Below are 18,093 nucleotides of genomic sequence, written 5' to 3'. Positions count from 1 at the left end.
AGGAAAGCTTATGGGGTATGGACACAGTAACTCACAGAATCACTAAATTAGCAGTCTCAGGATGAGAGAGAACCCTTTATGTCAAGCCCCTTCACCAAACACAGACAGAATCCACTTCCTCCCCACCTCTCCAGTCCAGACAGAAATAGATTCCATATTCCACATCCCACTTCCCTCCTCTACCCTTAGACAGGAGTAGTTCTACCCCCTCCACCCTTCGGCCCTCCTCCCTGACAGGCAAGGGAAGATATTTCTCCCAACTGGTGGGAATAATTCTCAGGTTCATAGGGCAAAGGCTGCCCCAGAGACAAAGGCACTGGTGTTGAGAAGCTGCAGTTCTTCCGGAATGGCATGTCCAGTGTCTTGATGTTACTGACACCCTGGAGGAGGGCCAGAATGAGGACAGATCCCATGGCTCGCCGCCAAGCGAGAACAGAACAGCCTCTTCCTTGCCTTCTTTTCCCCCACTCCCAACACCCGATCACCCTCACACACCGGTAGCTGTGGTGCCCTCTGTATCCAGAAGGTTTCAGGCTGCTCCTGACGGTAGTCGTGAGGCTGTGAGGGAGAGATACTGAATAACTCTTGGCCTGAAGCTGCCTCTCTCAGTCTCTGGGCCTGCTGCTTTCCCACAGCCCTTCAGAGCCCAGCTGTACAAGCAGGGTGGGATGGCTTCTCACCTTTGTTGGGGCAGGAGGCCCTACTTGGATCAGCTCCTTTCGGTAGTCATGGTGTGTCACAGACTCAACCTCACAGTTCTTCCTTGTGGGTTCCTGCTCTGCCTGCACCTCTTTACTGTACAGAACTTGGGGGTATGAAGGCCAGTCTCCCCTGGTTTTTGTCTTCCTCCTCCCCTTTTCCCTTTACCCAGCCTCTCACCCGATCTGGTGCCGTAGGAGCATCTCCAGCATGGCTTCACGCTTCCCTGCGGGAGGGCAGGAAATGGACAAGAGTAGGGGAGGCTGGTTAAGAAGCAGGCTCAGGGGCCGGCCCCGTGGCTTAGCGGTTAAGTGCGCGCGCTCTGCTACTGGCAGCCCGGGTTGGGATCCTGGGCGCGCACCGACGCACCGCTTCTCCGGCCGTGCTGAGGCTGCGTCCCACATACAGCAACTAGAAGGATGTGCAACTATGACATACAGCTATCTACTGGAGCTTTGGGGAAAAAAAAAGGGGGGAGGATTAGCAATAGATGTTAGCTCAGAGCCAGTCTTCCTCAGCAAAAAGAGGAGGATTAGCACGGATGTTAGCTCAGGGCTGATCTTCCTCACCAAAAAAAAAGCAGGCTCAGAAGAAAAAAATTTGAGAAAAGGAAGGAAAATCATGGGGTTTTGCCCTTATATCCATCCGACAATCCACAGCCCCACCAGAAATTCCTTCCTTTTATCTCTGACTAATAGACTCATTATGGCCCATTCTCTTATGCTTCACACCTCGAATTGGCTGATGGTGGTTTCCCAGGGACTGGTATGAGTCTTTCTGGGTGGTGGTGAAGGGCATGGGGGACTGTAGCTGCAGGGTCAGTAGTTCCTGGTGTCCACGTCGGAAGAAGAAACTCTCAGAGCCATCCTGCATGCTTGGGACTTGATCCAGGTGGTTGGTGGCTCTCTGTGGGTCCCAAGTTGAGTGACCATGAGATGCCTTCTGGCACCCACCCTCAACATAAACTCCCCCAGGAAACTGGGGGCAGCCTGCAAGCAAAGGGAGCAAATTCAAACCTTAATACCTCCTCTTCCCAGTTGTGGAGAAGGCACTGGCCCCGAGGCAACGTTTCATTGGGGACCTTATGTTTTCCTTCAATCTCAGGGGGCTTCCATAGCCCTCGGGCACCAGGTTCTGAGACTTGCAAACATTTCCAGGGTTGTTGTTTCTGAGGCTCCCAGTGGCTGTGGTGACCCCAGGGAGGGACCAGATCTGCCCTGGGGTTCCTAAAGCTTGGACGAGTGTAGGGGCTGTGCTCAGGGTCATGGCCACAGCCTAGACTATGCCTAGAGGCAGGACCAGTGCCTCGACCAGAGCCACAGCCAGGGTCAGAGCCACGGCCAGGAACAGAAGTGGAGCCAGGAACAGGGCCAGGGCTAGAGCTAAGATCATTTGTAGTACAGGGATCCTGAGCAATACAGGGAACATAGGCAGGCTCAAAGCCAAGTCTCCCATGGCCTGTCTGGTGGGTAAAGCTGGGTCCAGTGCTGGGCTCCCCAAGACGACTGTCAGAAGAGGGCTCCATGAGAAGGCTCTGCTCAGAGTAGGGCGCTGGTGTCTTTGCAGATAACACAGCTTCTTTGGCGGTGGAGGCAGCTGCTGTGGTTGTGGCTGCCAGGGCCGACTTAGGACTGCCATCAGAAGAAGGAAACGGTTCCAAAGTGGGCCCTAGTCGTTCGGAGCGGGACTGTGCGTCTACAGATCTGAAAGAAAGCCAATGTGTCCAAGTTGTCAAAAGCGCAGCAGAGGAAGTCCGCCGACCTTCCTTGTCCCCTGATGCCTGCAGCCAGAGCTGCGGCTCTCACCGCAACAGCGACCCCGCGGTACACTCGACTGTCTCCATCTTCAGACACCAGTTACCGGGTTGCCATAGAGATGGCAAACAATTCCAGAGACTGCGCAGAACGAGAGCTGGGCGGACTCGGAGGCAAATTCTCTGCGGGGCGGAAGTCGTAAACCTGGTGCGGTCTGGAAGGCCCGCTTTCCGTCCGGACTCCAATCCGCCTCAGCCCGGCTTTTAAGGTTCCGCTGGCCTATGGCCTCGCCCTCCACACCCAAGCACGGTTCTTGGCGACTTTCTAAAGTGGTTCTTTGTGTTGGAGACAGGCACAGGGCTGTGGCATCAGACAAAAGCCTACTTGGTGTTTGTGTGAGGGCAACAGTAGTTTCCCTTAGTTCATTCTCAAAAGTGGAGGGAGTCTTCTCAAAATTTTTAAGGATGAAAATGTCAGACAACAGCTTAAAAGCAAAACGGTGAGACATGGGATTAGTAAAAGGGTAGCAGCTTTTTTGGTGTGATTACTTCTCCAATAAAAGACCATCACATTGACCATCCTCCTCCAGACCCCCTTAGAATTTGTCTTGGCATCTGAATAAGGGTCAGGATTGCATAATTCTCACTCCTGGGTTTCAGACTCTTCTACACATTCAGGCTTATTCCTACTGCTACTTTTCTAAGAGCTTGTCCCAGGTGGACCACTAGTTATGAGGACTTAAGATCTATATAGGCAAACGCTCCTTCAATTACAGGGTAGGCCTCTTTAGTGTCTCACTCAGGCCATAGTCAAGGAGAATCATAGCCTCGAATCAGTTTTCTTTCCCATTTGTGGTATGTCTTCATGTATTTAAAACAGCAATCCAAAACTGAGAAAGAGCAAGTTTATTAGCATCACAGGGTCCCTTTTTCCCCACCCCAACCAAGCATCTGGGCCTGGGGTCCTTCATCAGTTGGTAGCTTCAACCTGGAGGCCACTGGAGCTGTCGGCCCCCAAGTACATGAATGTGCAGGTGATACACAGATTGTGCACCCAGCTTCCCATCGTTGATCACTGAAATGGAGCTTGGGGTTAGGGGATCATGGGATCCTGGGATCATGGGAAAGGTCAAAGAATGAAGATCACATTGAGGGGCAGGTATGAGAATTCACAGGTGAGGGGCTCAAGGGCCAAAAGTCACTCACCAAGTCGGTATCCATCTCCCAGCCCCTCAGCCTTTGCTGTCTCCTTGGCCACAAGGAGAAGGTGTCCTAGAAGCTACAGGCAAAGGGGAGAGAAACAGATGGCTTCATTCTCAAGAAGCAAAACCTCTAGCTAAGTCTAGGGCTCCCCCCAGCCAAAACTTTGCCCTGTTCTTCCCACCTGCTGGTCTCCTTCTTCAGCCAGGCTAATCCGAGGAATGGGCTTCTTAGGAATGACCAGGAAGTGCACAGGAGCCTGAGGGGCCACATCACGGAATACGAGACACTGGGAGCAGTGACAGGCCAGAGGCCACCATGTTACTTCAACAAGCTGGATGGTATCTATGAAATTCCTAAGGGGATGGGTCCTAAGGGCACCCCACCTGCTGGTCCTCATACAGAATGTCAGCTGGGAGGCTTCGATCCAAGATCTGGGAGAAGATGGTTGGGGCTGCTCCCCCAGGAGCTGCCTGCTGGGCCTTGGCCACTTCATTCCCATCAGTCACACCTGCAGCTCCTCGGACCTGAAGGTGGGTCAGACACACCCCAGGGAAGGAGTTGGCAATAGCTCTCCCATGTACTCTCAGGGATCGCAGGTAAAATAAAAATCTGTTCAGGGGAAAGGATCCAGAAAGAGAACCTGGAGACTTAGGTCCCAGTTCCTAGTTTACCATTGAAATATCTTATATAAATCCCTTTTCTCGGCTTCAACTATAAAATAAAGGGGGTGATTTGCATCACTTCTTAAGACCACTTGGAGCTCCTTCCATTTACTCTCACCTTGTTAATAAGTTTCCACTTATTTCCATTACTTGTTTTCTGATCTTTAAGCCGTGTTACTTGTTTTATTCAGGTTTTAATACAATTGCTCTGTTTGACACGAGGGCGTCTGGGTCTCACATTTGACCTCTTACAGTGAATTTTAACTCCAGTCTCTTGAATCAGTGGAGGGAAGAGTTAAGTGAACTCAGCAACTCCAGCGCCAGGGGATTGAGAGTAGGGAAGCCCCAGTTTGCCAGGGGCTCAGAGAAGGCTGGTCAGTGCTGCCACACTGAGGGAGACGAGGGTGGGAGGCCCCCTGGAGCCGCTCCGGCGAGTGGGGAAACGAGAGGTTAACACCAGCGCCCCGCGGAAGGCCCGGGCCCAAGGGGGCGGCGGCGGGCTCCGGGAGAGCAAGCGCACTCCTGCAGGGGCGCCGCGGGGGCTGGCGGGGCGGGCGCCCGGTCAGCGGGGCTGCACAGGCTGCCGCGCCGACCCCGTCCCGCTCTCGGCGCCCGTTCGCTTCCCCCGCAGCAAGGCTTTCGGAGCGGCTGCCGCGACCACCCATCCGGCCTGCCGCACAGCCCTGGAGCTTGCGCCTCGGGAAGGGCAGCGTCCCTGCTGGGCGCTCGGGCTCCGTCTCCGCGAGGCCGCAGGATGCGCCGTCTGGGCAGCCGGGGAGGAAGGCGGCCCCGGAGGCCGTCGGACCCCGCGGGACCCCTCCTCGCCCCCGCCGCCACTGCTCACCTGCGCGGCCGCCACAGCCTTGCGCGCCCCGCGCAGCCCGGCGGCCAGCACCGCCGCGGCCGCCATCTTCCGTCCACCGCGAGAGCCTCAGCGGCCGGCGGCCGGCCCGAGGCGGGGCCGCGAGAGCGGGCGAGCGCGGCCATTGGCTCCGCAGGCCGGGAGCGCGCTGCCGCCCCACCGGGGGGCGCTCTGGGGTCCGCGCGCCGGCCCTGCTCCCGGACGGTGGAACAGTCCGCTGCGCTGGCGCCCCGCCACCGCAGCGCCAGGATCTTTTCATCCCACTGGCTTCCGACGCCAACTCGAGGGCCCTTCCTCCACTCCGCTGGCTTCGTCCTCTAGTCAGCGTGCAAGTCCCTGTCCCGCGGGATGCCAGAGCTAGTTTCGCTCTGAGGTAATTTCTCACTACAGCGGCAGGACCGAAGGACCCAAAGAGGAACGCCCTCCAATTGGCTCTGACTCACAACACCCGCCGCGCCTCGGTCGCGGCTCCTGAGTGGGCGGGGCTTTCTCGTGGCTCCTCCCACTCAGGGCTGGCCCCACCGATGGGCGGGGCGAGGGCGGCTCTGAGACTGCAGACCCTTTCACCGCATTGGGCAGGAGGAGGGCGGGGTTCTGAGGGCTCTCGGCGCTGATTGGCCCAGGAACAACCGCTAACCTGGAGTCCAAGGCCTTAGGAGTACCAGAGGGCAGGGGCGGGTGGAGGACGCGAGACTGCCGCGGCTGGCGGTGAAGTGGAAGGGGGTCTTTTTTTAACTGGTGGGATAGATACCCAGCGTTTTCCCCACAAGGGCAGTTTCAGCCCCTTAAGCATTTCAAAGATTTTAACTTACTCATCTAAGGGCAATTCCTCCATGATTTATGTTCTTGTTAACACATTCACCCCAAGAGGAAAGATTCTGCAGTTTGTTTTCACGGCGTTTTTTGCGTTTTTCTTTACGAGCCGGGGCGGGAGTGTCCTATCTTTGCCGCACGACTAATAAGCAAAGGAATGTGTATCCAGCGTTCTTGCCTAATCAGAAAAGGTGTGTGATACGGTCAGGTCTGTGCCTGGCATTTTCAGTGAGTCAGGTTTGAAGGACAAGGGAAATGCGTCATGGCTCTGTCAGAAGTTTACTTAGGTCTGCTGGAATATATATTTTTGACATAAGAAACATAGGGTCATAAAATGCTAATATACTCACACCAGGTAAGTTTTAGTCTGACGTTTAACACACAGGACAAAAGTCACCACTGTATCTTTAGGGTTTTTTTAGCACATGGCCTGACACATATAGGTGCTCAATAATTATTTGTGGAATGAATAACATTTGGTGTTTCATTTCCTTTCATAATATATAATACATATGTGCTGCATATTCTTATTGCACTTACAGTTTTCCATGTTAGTGCATAATCTATGTAAATATACTTTGTAATGGCTGCATAATACTTCCTTGAATGAGTTTATCATAGTAACCATTCCTCTATTGTTGACTATTAATTGAATTAGTTTTAGTGCATGGTCATCGTGGTGCTAATTGCATGTAACCAGGAATGAAGAACTCTTTACTTCCGGAGAGAGGAATGATCCCTTTTGTATAGCCATATTATTATTAGAAAGTCCATTCTCCTCCACAGAGCAGACACTGAACCTGTAATTTCCCTCAGGAGTTCCAGCAGTCCAGGTTGCACTCCTTCCCTTCGAAGGATAGACGACCTCCCGAAACATGAGGAAATGTAGACTGGCCTTTTCTCTTTGCCCCAGAGGCTGCAGTTCTCTGCGATGCCCCTGGGACAGCAGCAGCCCCTAGAGCTGCCCCCGAGAAGGGCAAGAGATAGAGGAGCTGTGACCTAGGAAGAGGAAGGAAACCAGCCAGGAGGATTAGGTGAGGACAAGGCACTTTGATTATTTCTTTGGGTTCTCATAGAGAGCAGGTAGCACAGAGATTATTCCTATTTTACAGATCCAGAAACTAAGGCCCAGAGAGGGAAAGTGACTTCCCTAGGCTCACAGAGCCCATTAGTGTCAGGATCTCCTACTCCCCATAAGAATCATCTATGGGCTTCCTAGTCACTCACCTACATTCACTGATTTTGGCCCCTGGCCCACAGTCTTCTTTACTCCAAGCCCTTGTGATCACTCACAGCTGCTCTCATCTGAACGCTGCAGTGCTCTGCAGCTCTGGCCACTGCCTCCTGTGCTTTAGTTCCCGCCACCACATCTGCTACTAGACCTCATTAGAGACTTCTATTCCTTTGACTGCTCCTTTTTTCAACTTGTCAGTTGCTTCCTGGCTTCGCTTTCTTTCCCTATTTGTATGGTCAGCTCCCTCCACATCCTCAAGCCTTCTTTTACCTTATTTTCCTGATCATCCTCCCCAACACCCTCCCATCACCACTTAATCTAAGTATTTTGCTTCTCTGCTTCTCTGCGTTCCTGCTTCCAACTGTACCTGAATCCTCCACTACCCACTGATCAGGTTTTTCTCCAGTTCCCCACATTAGTCTTCCCAAACCTTCACCCCTCTCTTCCTGTCTCCTATTCCCCACTCTTATCCCTTTCCTCCCTCACCAGCAACTGACCTTGTCTCCTACTTCACAGGGGAACTTCCACAAGATCCCGCTCCCTGCAGCTCCATAAAGGCCCCATCCTTTCTTCCTTCCTTCCTCTTGGTCTTAGGAAATGGTGTTTCTCCTGTGCACAGCGAACCCCTTCACCTTTGCCTGGACCTCATCCTCTCCCTCCATCTCTGGGGTCTTGTCTCACCAGGCATCTCTCTTTCTCTTCTGTATCCTTCAAGGTATTTTTCTCTACTGGCCCCTTCCCCTTTTCCTTCCTAAAAAAATGCTTCCTTGACTCCACTTCGCCCTCTGGAAATTGTCTGACTTCTCTCCTGCTCTTTTTATCCAAGCTTCTTAAAGAAACTCCTTCAAGTTCACTGCTGTTTGGTTTCTGCCTCCACTGCACCACTGAAACCACACTCTCTGACGTCCCCAAAGGCCTTCTAATTGCAAAATCCAATGGACACTTTCCAGTCTTTATCTTACTGGAGCCCCCAGGTGCATCTAACATCACTGCTCACTCTATCCTTCTTGAAAACCCCTCCCTCCTTGGCTCCCTTGAAGCCACTCTCTCCTTCTGATGCCAGAGCTGGCAGGCTGAATGTGGGTGTGGTGGAGGCAGATGGCTGGATCCAGCCTCTCTCCTGCGTGGTGCTCTCCCTCGCCCCCAGTAGGTGCTGACTTGAATGTCCTGGAGTGTCTATCCCTGGGCTGGGCCCTATCTGCCCCATACAGAGCCAGGTCAGATCCCAGCGGCTTCCCTTTTATTGCTGATCTGGGCCAGGCTCACAGAGGCCTGTGCCAGGTGTTGACAGTGTCTGTTCCTGGAGGATGAAAGAGCAGAGGTGAAAGGGTCAGGTGCAGGGGTCAGATGTAGGGCCAGGCCGGAGGCTGCGTGGGCCAGGGAGCACAGGGGAACTAGGGTTGGGAGCTGAGACGGCCAGAGGGCCCCTGCTTCTGTAGGGTCTTGAAGTCAGAGTTGCTGATGATGGCTTCTTGGAGGGTAGGCATCTCTGCAAAAGGCACATAGTCTGCTCCTGGGGGCGGAAACCAGTGCAGGTATGGGATGCAGGGGGTGAGGGAGTGAGGTACTCCAGGATGGGATGGTTGAGGGTGGCAGCACCTTCCTGCCTGACCTTCTGACTACAGACCCCAGAGTGGCCCCCTGTTCCAGGTTGCCCCCTCACCGTGAGGCCTCCCTCCTTGTCGCCGGGTCTCCTTAGTCTCAAAGAAAGTCTCGTGTTCCTCCCAGCACCGGTCACAGGCCGCACAGAGGAAATTAGACTCAAAGAAGTTGCAGCAACAGCCTAGGGTAAGGGGGCCGCCAAGAAAAGTATAGGGAATTGGGGCTTCCCCATGGGCTGACTACATTCTCATCTCTTCCTCACCAACCACAAACCCATCCCTCCTCCCAGCTCCCCCATCCTTGCCCCCAAGGTATTTGCATCCTATCCCTACCCATGCCCACCCTCATACCCTCCTTGCCCTAGAAGGTACCTTTAACCCTACAGGGATGGGACCTGGTAGCTGCGTGGTCTTCGTGGCTGTGTTTACAGCGACATTGGGCTCTCCAGGCCTTGGGGTCAAAAGTGGCCCGTCTTTTGAGCCAGAACTCACCCACCTCCTCTGGGCATGATGGGATAAAACAGAACATGAGGCAGCGGCACTGGCCCACATTGCAGGGCACGGATATGTCTACATGGGGGCAATGGGGATGGTTGGTAGGATTAGACCAGCACCTGATAGGGTCTGGCCTCCCCATACTAACCTCTTCCCCCATACCCACACACACACACTTCCTCTCATCCATCCCAACACATGACAGAGTACAAGTTATCCCTCCCCACTGACAGGGGCTGGTCAGTTCTCCCTACCTGAAATGATCTGGTGCTCTCTCAACAAGTGTCCACAAAAGCACTTGGACTCATCCCCAATCCGAAAACAGTCCCATAGATAATGGGGGCAGCGCCAGCCAATGTAGAGGCCTGAGTGTGGAGGGATTGAATAATAAGGAAAAGTGAGGAGGAAAAATAGCCTAAGCTCCCCCTAAGTGTTCCCACCTATCTCCTCAGGGTGGGGGGCTCACCTCTCCCCCAGGTGTATTCCTCTCCACCCATGAGTCCCCATCCATACCCCTTTACTCTCTGTTCCTCAAGGTATTCTCATCACCCCACAAGTGTTTTCAGTCCCCTTCCCACCCTACGATCCACTACATCTCCGTCAGCCTGTCAGAGATGACTGAAGACAGTCTCCAATTTCTGAACAGGAAGATGATAAATGAAATTTTGTTTGGAGATGAACATGAATCTCGCCGAGTTCTCTGTGACTGTGGGAATTCTCATCTCCTCCCTTCCCCACATTAGAGCCCAACTTTGCTTTGTTTCCTTGAAGTGTCTAAGGTGAGGGAAAGGGAAGATGACTGGCCAGGTGTAGAGTAGATGGCGGGGATTGGCTCCTAAGGAGCATGGTTGTTGAAGAGATCTGAAGAGGAGGAGGAATTGAGCAGCCCTGGGGCCAGGAGGAGGGCCCACTTCTCCAGGCTGGCACCTTCATACTTCTCTTCTGTGTTCCTGGTGTTATTGAACTAATGCCCTCTATGAACTTGAGAGGGGCTGCCCATGGCTCTCCAAGGGTCAGGAGAAAGGAGTAGGTGTAAATGTGGGAGGAGAACCAGAGAGCACTTCCTATTCAGATTTTCTCATCCTCCATGAGAGCTGAGAGTACCCCAACTTCTAGCCAAGAATCCTGTATGAGTCCCCATGGAGTGGGACCTTCAGCTGTACGACTTTTATTCCCATTTAAAGGCTGCAATGAAGTGTTACCTTCACCAAAAAGTTGCCCCTGACTTCCCCTGTCTGTCTAGGGGCCCCTCCTCTTGCCTTCCATGGCACTGTGTGCTATTCTTACCACAGTACAATGCATTATAATGGACTGTTCACTTGTATTCCTGCCTTTTAATCTATATCTCTAGTCCCAGCACAGGGCCTGGCACAAAATAGGTGAGCAGAGAACATAGACTGCTTGACTGAATAAGTGAATGAGCAACTTCCTTCAGGAAGGAAGAGAGACCTGGTATTCCAGGCATAACCCTGAAGTTCCATAAGGAGGATGAGAAAGTTAGTGTCCTCTGGTCTTTGACACTCTCCAGGGCCACAATCCACAATTCTGTGCCTACTTGTCAGACTAGGTCGCTTAAAACTTTCTTGTCTTACCCATGGTCCCTCAGGGTCTGAACTCTGTCCAGATGTGGCTTTCGGCTTTGCTGCTTCTGTCTTGAGCCTGGCAGCCTGTAGTGCCAGTGCCTCATTACACCAGGGAGGCCTCATTACACCAGGGAGGCTTGGTGGAAAGTACAGGGTAGGCAGAGTCACAATGGGGTGGATGGGGGCCAGGATTCCACTAAAGGAATTCTGAACTCTGTGCAGAGTAGCAGGATGCACTAGATGATCAGGTGAGGTATGGAGGTGAACAAAGGTCAGTGCCCATAGATCAAGGCCCGGCCTGAGGGCCTGGGAGAGTCAAGTCCAAGCACTGATGTGGGAGTCAGTGCCCAGCTTTCAGATGAAGAAGACTGCAGTTTGAATAGGGAGACTGGCAACTACACCTCAGACTCTGGTACAGGTGTCAGTGCCCTTAAAGTGGGAAACTTGACATCTGGCTGTGTATTGCAGAGTTGGGCCCTCCACTCTTCCCTGATTCCAAATCCTCTTCCTGTTATGAATGGACAAGGATTGGCAGGGGGAGGAGACATTATCTGGGATGCCATTTTGACTCTGTACAACACACTCCATTCCATGATCACATAATCACATTTGCATGATAACATCTCTTAATGCTTAGCCAGCACCACACAATATACAGCTGTCTTCACATGAAAGATGTCTCTAGCCCAGACCTCTCTCCTGAGCTTCAGACGCATATAGCCAGCTGTCTACTAGGCTCTCTCACCAGGATGTCCCACGAGCACTTCAAATGTGTTATATCCAATTATTCCTTCCAAACCTGGCCCCCATGCTTTGTCCTCTGTTCAAGCATCTACTCTGTTTTAGGCATTCAGTTAATGGCACCATCATCTAATCAGTTACTTAAGCCAAAAACCTAGATGTCATTCCAGGCATGGCCCTCTCTCTTATCCTACACATCCAATGATCAAAAGCTCAGTTGACCTTCTTAGCATTCCTTGAATCTATCTGCTTCTGTCCACCTCCACCCATCCATTTCCTACCTGGATTATTACTGGTGCCCCACAGTATAATCTTCCTGTCTCCAGTCTATCCTACTGCCAGAGTGATCTTTCAAAAACACAAATCTGTTCATGTTATTGTCTCATTTAAAATCTTTTAGTGACTCTCAGTTGCCCTCAGGATATAATTCCAATTTTTGAGCTTGGCACAGAAATGCCTGCACAATTCTGCCCTTCCAGAGCTGGGCTGGGCTACTCTGCCTCACACTCTACAGCAGGCATACTGCATTCCTCACTGTTTCCTCCTGGTGCCTTGCCCTGTCATGTCTCACCTTACCCACTTTTTACCTGTCTGCCTCTTCTTGCTTAGCTTACAGATTTCAGCTGAGAAGTCATCCCTTCCAAGGCTTATTCCCCGAGCCCCCAAGATTGGATGCCCCTTTTCTCTGCTTGTGCAGTACTCTGGGCTGACCTCGACCATAGCAATTATTAGAATGAACTATAATTGTCCTTTATTTCTTGGTGTCTCTCATAGAGTGCAAATTATTTGAGGGATTTGTCTTTGAAGCCCCACCAGCACACAACATCACCTCCACAGCTAGCTCAATGCTTGGCACATAGTTGGTGCTCAATAAATGCTGAATGATAAAAGAAAAGCTTAGACTTGATATTTCTCTACACAGCACATATGTTGATTCTCCAGCAACTGAAGGTCCCAATATTAGAAGGGAACCCCAAATATCTTTGTTCAGGATTGAAATGACACTTAAATTTCTGTATAGAAATGCCTGTTTTTTTTTTTTCCTCTCTCTCTCTCTCTTTTTTTTGTGAGGAAGATCAGCCCTGAGCTAATATCCATGCCAATCCTCCTCTTTTTGCTGAGGAAGACTGGCCCTGGGCTAACATCTGTGTCCATCTTCCTCCACTTTATATGGGATGCCGCCACAGCATGGCCTGACAAGTGGTGCGTCGGTGTGTGCACAGGATCCGAACCCAGGCTGCCAGCAGGGGAGCACAGGCACTTAACCGATACGCCACAGGGCAGGCCCCTAGAAGTGCCTGTTTAAACAAGAAAATGGAGAAGTTCAATCTGAAGAAGTGCAGTGGCCTTGAAGAGTGGGGAGTAGACAGGAGGTTCTGAGAAGGAGAATGAGGGGACTGAACAGACCCTGCATTTGAAAGAAGAATAAGTAAGAGTGACAGAAGATGTTAAAATAAGCAAACAAAGCTGTTTCAATGCCTGAGTTGAGACTGAGAAGCAAGTGAGATCACTGTGACTTCTTGGCCAGGGGTGGAGGGGTGGGTCCCTGAGTGGGATTGAGGAAAGCAAATCACATGGAGGAGGGTAGGTCATAGAATTACCTGGCTCTCTTTATATCTTAGACCCATCTAGTTTCTACGTAACTCTACTCCCATCATAAGGGGAAAGGAAGAAGGAAAGACCAAAATAAATGCAGAGACATCTACTGAATTCAGTCTAGAAACCCCAGAATCCTCATGGCAGGTCAGGGTGGCCCTCTTACTGAAGATAATCTCTCTCTATATTTTTATTATTATTTATTTTTCCCCCAAAGCCCCAGTAGATAGCTGTATGTCATAGTTGCACATCCTTCTAGTTGCTGTATGTGGGACGCGGCCTCAGCATGGCCGGAGAAGCGGTGTGTCGGTGCGCGTCCGGGATCCGTACCCGGGCCGCCAGTATCCGAGCACGCGCACTTAACTGCTAAGCCATGGGGCCGGCCCTGAAGATAATCTCTATAGATATGAAGTTCAGTAACACAGGCACACATGCTCACACACAGGAGGGCACGTTTTCACACAGGACCTCTGCACACCGTTTATATACAGACACAGATAAGCACAGCATGCCACTAACAGGACTGTCAAGAGTACTAATTCTGGGCTAAGATTGGGAACCAACAGGGCTAGAAGATATGACCCTCCCCTTTGGTGAGGAGACTCACAGCTTTTGGGTACCCAGGTGATCATGGGTCTGGCAGCAGGAGTGACAGCCTTTTAATGGAGTTCCACCAAGGGGACTAAGGCCTTTTGCCATGTCAGAGCAACAAGTTTCCTGGAGACTGTCCAGGGTCCTGGGCCATCTCTGCCTTAGGGTCTGTTTGGTGCAGGCTATTTTAGCCCTAGATGTGGGGCTGACCTGTGGCTCTTCTATTTTTAACAATTTTAGTTCAGCCACCTGTCCCTACCTGCGCTTTATATGAATATCCCTACTTTTTGTCTTCATCCATGCCATCCACCTTGGCCCCCCTGCCTGCTCCCCTCCCAGATTCTAGGCAGATGTCATTGCCATTTCCACAAGGGTCAGCTATCCATTGAGTGGGCAGGTTCCCAGATCCTGTTGGATTGGAGGGGCCATGGGCCTGTCACAGGCCTCTGAAAGGGTACCTGGGCTCACCTGTCTGGATGGCATTCAGGGCTGCATTCTTCTCCCACTGGAAAAGATGATTCACCTGTGCACCAAACTTCTCTCTGTGCATTGCCTTAGCAACTTCTGCCAACTCTGCCTGCTTAGCAGGGACCACTGGGTGGACTGTGTACCCTGGGAAGGGAGGGCTGAGTAACCTAGGGGAAGTGAGGAGGCCCTAAAACTAAGAGAAGGGGCCAGGTCAAAGAGTAACCCAGTCCCCCTGGGGCAGGTGAGAGACAGTGATGAGAACATGGAACAGGGCAGGAGCAATTACGGCTAACTCCTTTCTTCCCCTTCTTCTTGCCCAGTAGGTGCGCAGGCTGAGCTGTGTGAGCAGTGCTGTCAGTGGCATCCACTCCCTCCTTATCCTCTCCTTCCTCTTCCCTCTTCTCTGCTCTGTCCAAGTGGACCTGGGTTGAAGGGCCTGAACGGGAGTCCTTTTGAAGGATCTCAGATTCAGAGGTCTGGATGGACCTTTTTGTCCACAAGACCTCACTGGAGGAAGACTCGGAGAAGAGGTCTTCCTTCAGAGCATCAGAGGAAGACACAGGGACATGGCCTACTGATAAGGTAAGAAAAGTAAGGTGTTTCTCTGGGACCTTAGAGAAGTGAGTCTCCAGTGGGGTCTCAGGGATAGGGGTCTCCAAGGGGATCTCAGAGACAGAGTAGGTTAAAGAGGTCTCAGAGACGGAGGGCTCCAAAAGGGTTTCAGAGGTATGGGTCTCTAAAGGAGTCTCAGAGATGGAAGGCTCCAAAGGGGTTTCAGGGATAGGGGGCTCCTGTGAATCCTTGGCAGAGGGGTTCTTTGAAGAGGGGTGCTTCTCTGCATCCATGGTGGTATGAGGCTCTTCTGTGACCTTGTCTGCTTCCATCTAGTGGTAGAATAGGGTAAGGCTTCATTAGGTTGGGGATTGGAGGGTCTACAAGTCAGGGTTCACAGGCGGTTATGGAATTAGGATAAGGTTCTCAGTGCACCTGAGATATAAGGGGAAGCAAGATGAGCTCTGAGTCAGGATATGGTGCCAGGAGGTTCACCCATGTGCCTAGACCCCACGTAGCATGTTGCTATGGGTTGTGAGGGAGCTAGACCTTAAAGATTGCAAGGCTGAAGCAGTCAGAATCCCATCAGTAGATGGTAGCAGAGGACCATGACCCAGGAGGGAGCCTGAACATAGCAACTTGGCCAGTTCTAGAGCAGGGTCCTGGACATGGCTTAGGACCATGGATGTCTCTAGAACTCCACAGCCTGAGAGTAACAAGCCAAAGTGGGAGTTTGCTCCCAAGAGTGCAGGAGGATGCCATGATGCATTAGGCAGAGCCCTGACCATAGTCTAGTTTTGTTTAGGGACCACATACACCCTCCCTTGATGATGTCATTCATGTTCAAAGCTTCAACTACTTCCAGCTATATGCTGATAACTCCTAAATCCATATTTCCAGCTCAGACTTCTTTAAATCCCTGTACTTCACACTCATACCCAACTGCTTGCTGGACATCACTAAATGGATGTCCCACAGGGCATCAAAACTGAACTCTGGGCATTCTCCTAGTCTTCTCCTTTCCCCTCAGCCCTCATCTTCAAATAGGTAGCAAGCACTGCATTTCCTATCTTCTAAATATCCCCGAAATCCATTCTCTCCTCTCCTTTCCCTCCAATTTTGTTCAAGTTCTCATCATTTTCTACCTGCATTATGTAATAACTTTGCCCATCTGCTGCCTTCCCCAGCATATTAATCCACTCACCCATTCTTTCATTGATTTATGTAACTTACACTTTTATTTATTTTTTTGTGAGGAAGATCAGCCTTGAGCTAACATCCATGCTAATCCTCTTCTTTTTGCTGAGGAAGACCGGCTCTGAGCTAACATCTACTGCCAATCTTCCTCCTTTTTTTTTTCCCCCAAAGCCCCAGTAGATAGTTGTATGTCATAGTTGCACATCCTTCTAGTTGCTGTATGTGGGACGCGGCCTCAGCATGGCCGGAGAAGCGGTGCGGAGGTGCGCGCCCGGAGATCCGAACCCCGGGCCGCCAGTAGCGGGGCGCGCGCACTTAACCGCTAAGCCACGGGCCAGCCCGACTTACACTTTTATAAAGAGCCTAATCTTCCACTTTTACTCAGGCACTTTGCTAAGCACTGGGCTCAGTTGAAAGAATCTGGGGAGGTAAGCACTGGCCCGGTGGTGTAGCGGTTAAGTGTGCGCGCTCCGCTGCTGGCGGCCCGGGTTCGGATCCCAGGCGTGCACCAATGCACCGCTTGTCAGGCCATGCTGTGGCGGTCTCCAATATACAGTAGAGGAAGATGGGCACCGATGTTAGCCCAGGACCAGTCTTCCTCAGCAAAAAGAGGAGGATTGGAATGGATGTTAGCTCAGAGCTGATCTTCCTCACACACACACACACAAAATCTGAGAAGGAGACAGGTTAACCAAAATGACAATAAAAAAGAGTTGGTATTGTGCTGGGGTAAGCCCAGGATGCTGTGGAAAGCGATGTGTGCCTAAGTTATCTTGGAAGGATGTCCAAAAGAGGTTAGTTCTCTTTAATGACCCAATCCAGATCTTTCTAAAATGCAAACCTAACATGGCATTCTCTTGCTTAAAAACACTCAGTGACTCAGCCTAAGGATTAAGTCCAAATTTCTTGGCTCTGACATTCAAGACCTGTCCTCATTTGCAACACTGCCTAAGGATTCCAGCCTTAACTCTCCCTGCTCCCGACTTTCTCCCCATGCTCCAGAGAAACTAAATACATCACTGAAGCTCATCAGAGCCTTTCCAAAGGGAAGTTTGGGACGGGAAGTAGAGGGAAAGGTAGGATGATGGGGAGGCAGATGATCAGACATTCAGCAAGAGGAAAAAGGGACCTGAGGGTGAAGAACCAGAGGATGGGAGGAGAGGAAGGGGAAGAAGAAGGGGAGGAAGGAAATGGGCGGAGAAACTGGATGGAGGGGGAGGGGAAGGATGAAAAGTAGAGAATGGGAGGGGATCAGACTGAGGTGGCGAGGGACAGAGGTGTTAGGAGGGGAATGGGATGAGGGTTTGGAAGAGGGACCGTTGGAGAAACTACATACCTCTGGGCTTTGGCTTGGCCCTTACAAGTCCTTAGGTCAGGATCTTGTCTGAAGGGGGAGTGTTAGCCCCGAGGGAGGGAAGGCTCTTGAGTGAGGTTGAGCCCCGGCTGCAGGCGCTATGTGGTGAGAGGCCTTGCCTGCAAGTCTAGGACTTAGGAAGGGGACCTGGACACCTGCAGAAATTCGCAAAGAAGCTCTGGCCAGATGTGGGGAAGGTTGCGGGGAGGAGGGACAAGGGGTTCCGGGGCCAATGAGGGAGGAGTTTGACTGAAGCCTCTAGAACCCGGGCTGGGAGAGGAGGGATCCGTCACCAGGGCAACCGGAACGCCCAGTAGTCTCCGTGCTAACTGCAGTCTGGTCACCTCCCGGGTGGGTGAGGTCTCCTGAGGGGGCTGCATCGGACCCGGAAGGGACGAATCTAGAAAGTTCACTTCTTGTAAGGGGTTTGCGGGATTTCTGTGAGAGTCTCGGGGTAGGGTCTGCGGACATCTGTGGGGACGCCCGTTGTGTCTGGGTTTGTGAGGGTCTTTATAGGGTTCCTACGAGATGTCAGTGGGGCGGTCAGTGGGGGCCGTGAGGATCTGAGGGGGCATTGGGTCTCCGCAGTTGGGGTGAGACAGGCACCGGCTCAGGTAGCTGGGCAGGGGCGGAGTCTGTCCTCGGAGCCCAGCAGGACCAATAGAATAGGGCAGGGGGCGGGCTTTCCT

At 52.0% G+C, this 18,093-nt stretch overlaps 3 protein-coding genes across 5 annotated transcripts; all 3 read right to left on the bottom strand.

Moving 5' to 3' along the window:
• Positions 1-56: 56 nt before the first annotated feature.
• On the bottom strand, positions 57-2,542 carry SPAG8 (sperm associated antigen 8). Its single transcript, XM_087419388.1, has 7 exons — positions 2,505-2,542; positions 1,724-2,402; positions 1,431-1,605; positions 880-925; positions 681-795; positions 496-558; positions 57-380 (listed from the first exon to the last, which is right to left on the bottom strand). The coding sequence occupies exons 1-7, from the start codon at positions 2,540-2,542 to the stop codon at positions 186-188; spliced, it is 1,311 nt and encodes a 436-aa protein (XP_087275514.1). The 3' UTR covers positions 57-185.
• On the bottom strand, positions 2,528-5,593 carry HINT2 (histidine triad nucleotide binding protein 2). Of its 3 annotated transcripts, none has more exons than XM_087419519.1 (5): positions 5,162-5,592; positions 4,039-4,179; positions 3,837-3,941; positions 3,659-3,731; positions 2,528-2,937 (listed from the first exon to the last, which is right to left on the bottom strand). In XM_087419519.1, exons 1-5 carry the CDS (start codon positions 5,225-5,227, stop codon positions 2,927-2,929), a joined length of 396 nt encoding a protein of 131 aa, XP_087275645.1. In that variant the 5' UTR covers positions 5,228-5,592; the 3' UTR covers positions 2,528-2,926. The 3 variants fall into 3 exon arrangements, with proteins under 3 accessions (XP_087275645.1, XP_087275643.1, XP_087275644.1); XM_087419517.1 differs by lacking the exon at positions 2,528-2,937 and adding an exon at positions 3,344-3,563 and having other exon boundaries at positions 5,162-5,593; XM_087419518.1 differs by lacking the exon at positions 2,528-2,937 and adding an exon at positions 3,344-3,527 and having other exon boundaries at positions 5,162-5,587.
• A 2,904-nt stretch (positions 5,594-8,497) lies between these two features.
• Positions 8,498-17,864, bottom strand: FAM221B (family with sequence similarity 221 member B). Its single transcript, XM_087419520.1, is given in 8 exon segments — positions 8,498-8,625; positions 8,627-8,739; positions 8,890-9,009; positions 9,200-9,397; positions 9,577-9,687; positions 14,302-14,445; positions 14,588-15,185; positions 17,387-17,864. Coding segments are annotated over 7 exon segments (1,353 nt in total). The 5' UTR covers positions 17,387-17,864; the 3' UTR covers positions 8,498-8,556.
• Between the last annotated feature and the right edge of the window lie 229 nt (positions 17,865-18,093).

This window comes from Ceratotherium simum, chromosome 29 (genome assembly GCF_057802395.1).
Source record: "Ceratotherium simum simum isolate JZ-2026a chromosome 29, ASM5780239v1, whole genome shotgun sequence".
Taxonomy (NCBI): domain Eukaryota; kingdom Metazoa; phylum Chordata; class Mammalia; order Perissodactyla; family Rhinocerotidae; genus Ceratotherium; species Ceratotherium simum.
Note: the sequence above shows the minus strand (reverse complement) of the source record. Positions and strands in the feature narration are given on the sequence as shown.

Bases quoted from the DNA above. Each gene is read 5' to 3' on its own strand.
- SPAG8 (XM_087419388.1), bottom strand. From the start codon at position 2,542: ATGGAGACAGTCGAGTGTACCGCGGGGTCGCTGTTGCG. The intron at 926-1,430 runs GTGTGAAGCATA...GCCCTCCCGCAG, and splicing joins CCACCATCAGCCAATTCGAG to GGAAGCGTGAAGCCATGCTG. The intron at 796-879 runs GTGAGAGGCTGG...AGTTCTGTACAG, and splicing joins CTCCTACGGCACCAGATCGG to TAAAGAGGTGCAGGCAGAGC.
- HINT2 (XM_087419517.1), bottom strand. From the start codon at position 5,227: ATGGCGGCCGCGGCGGTGCTGGCCGCCGGGCTGCGCGGGGCGCGCAAG. The intron at 4,180-5,161 runs GTGAGCAGTGGC...ACCCACCTTCAG, and splicing joins AGGCTGTGGCGGCCGCGCAG to GTCCGAGGAGCTGCAGGTGT. The intron at 3,732-3,836 runs GTGGGAAGAACA...CTTTGCCTGTAG, and splicing joins CTGAAGAAGGAGACCAGCAG to CTTCTAGGACACCTTCTCCT.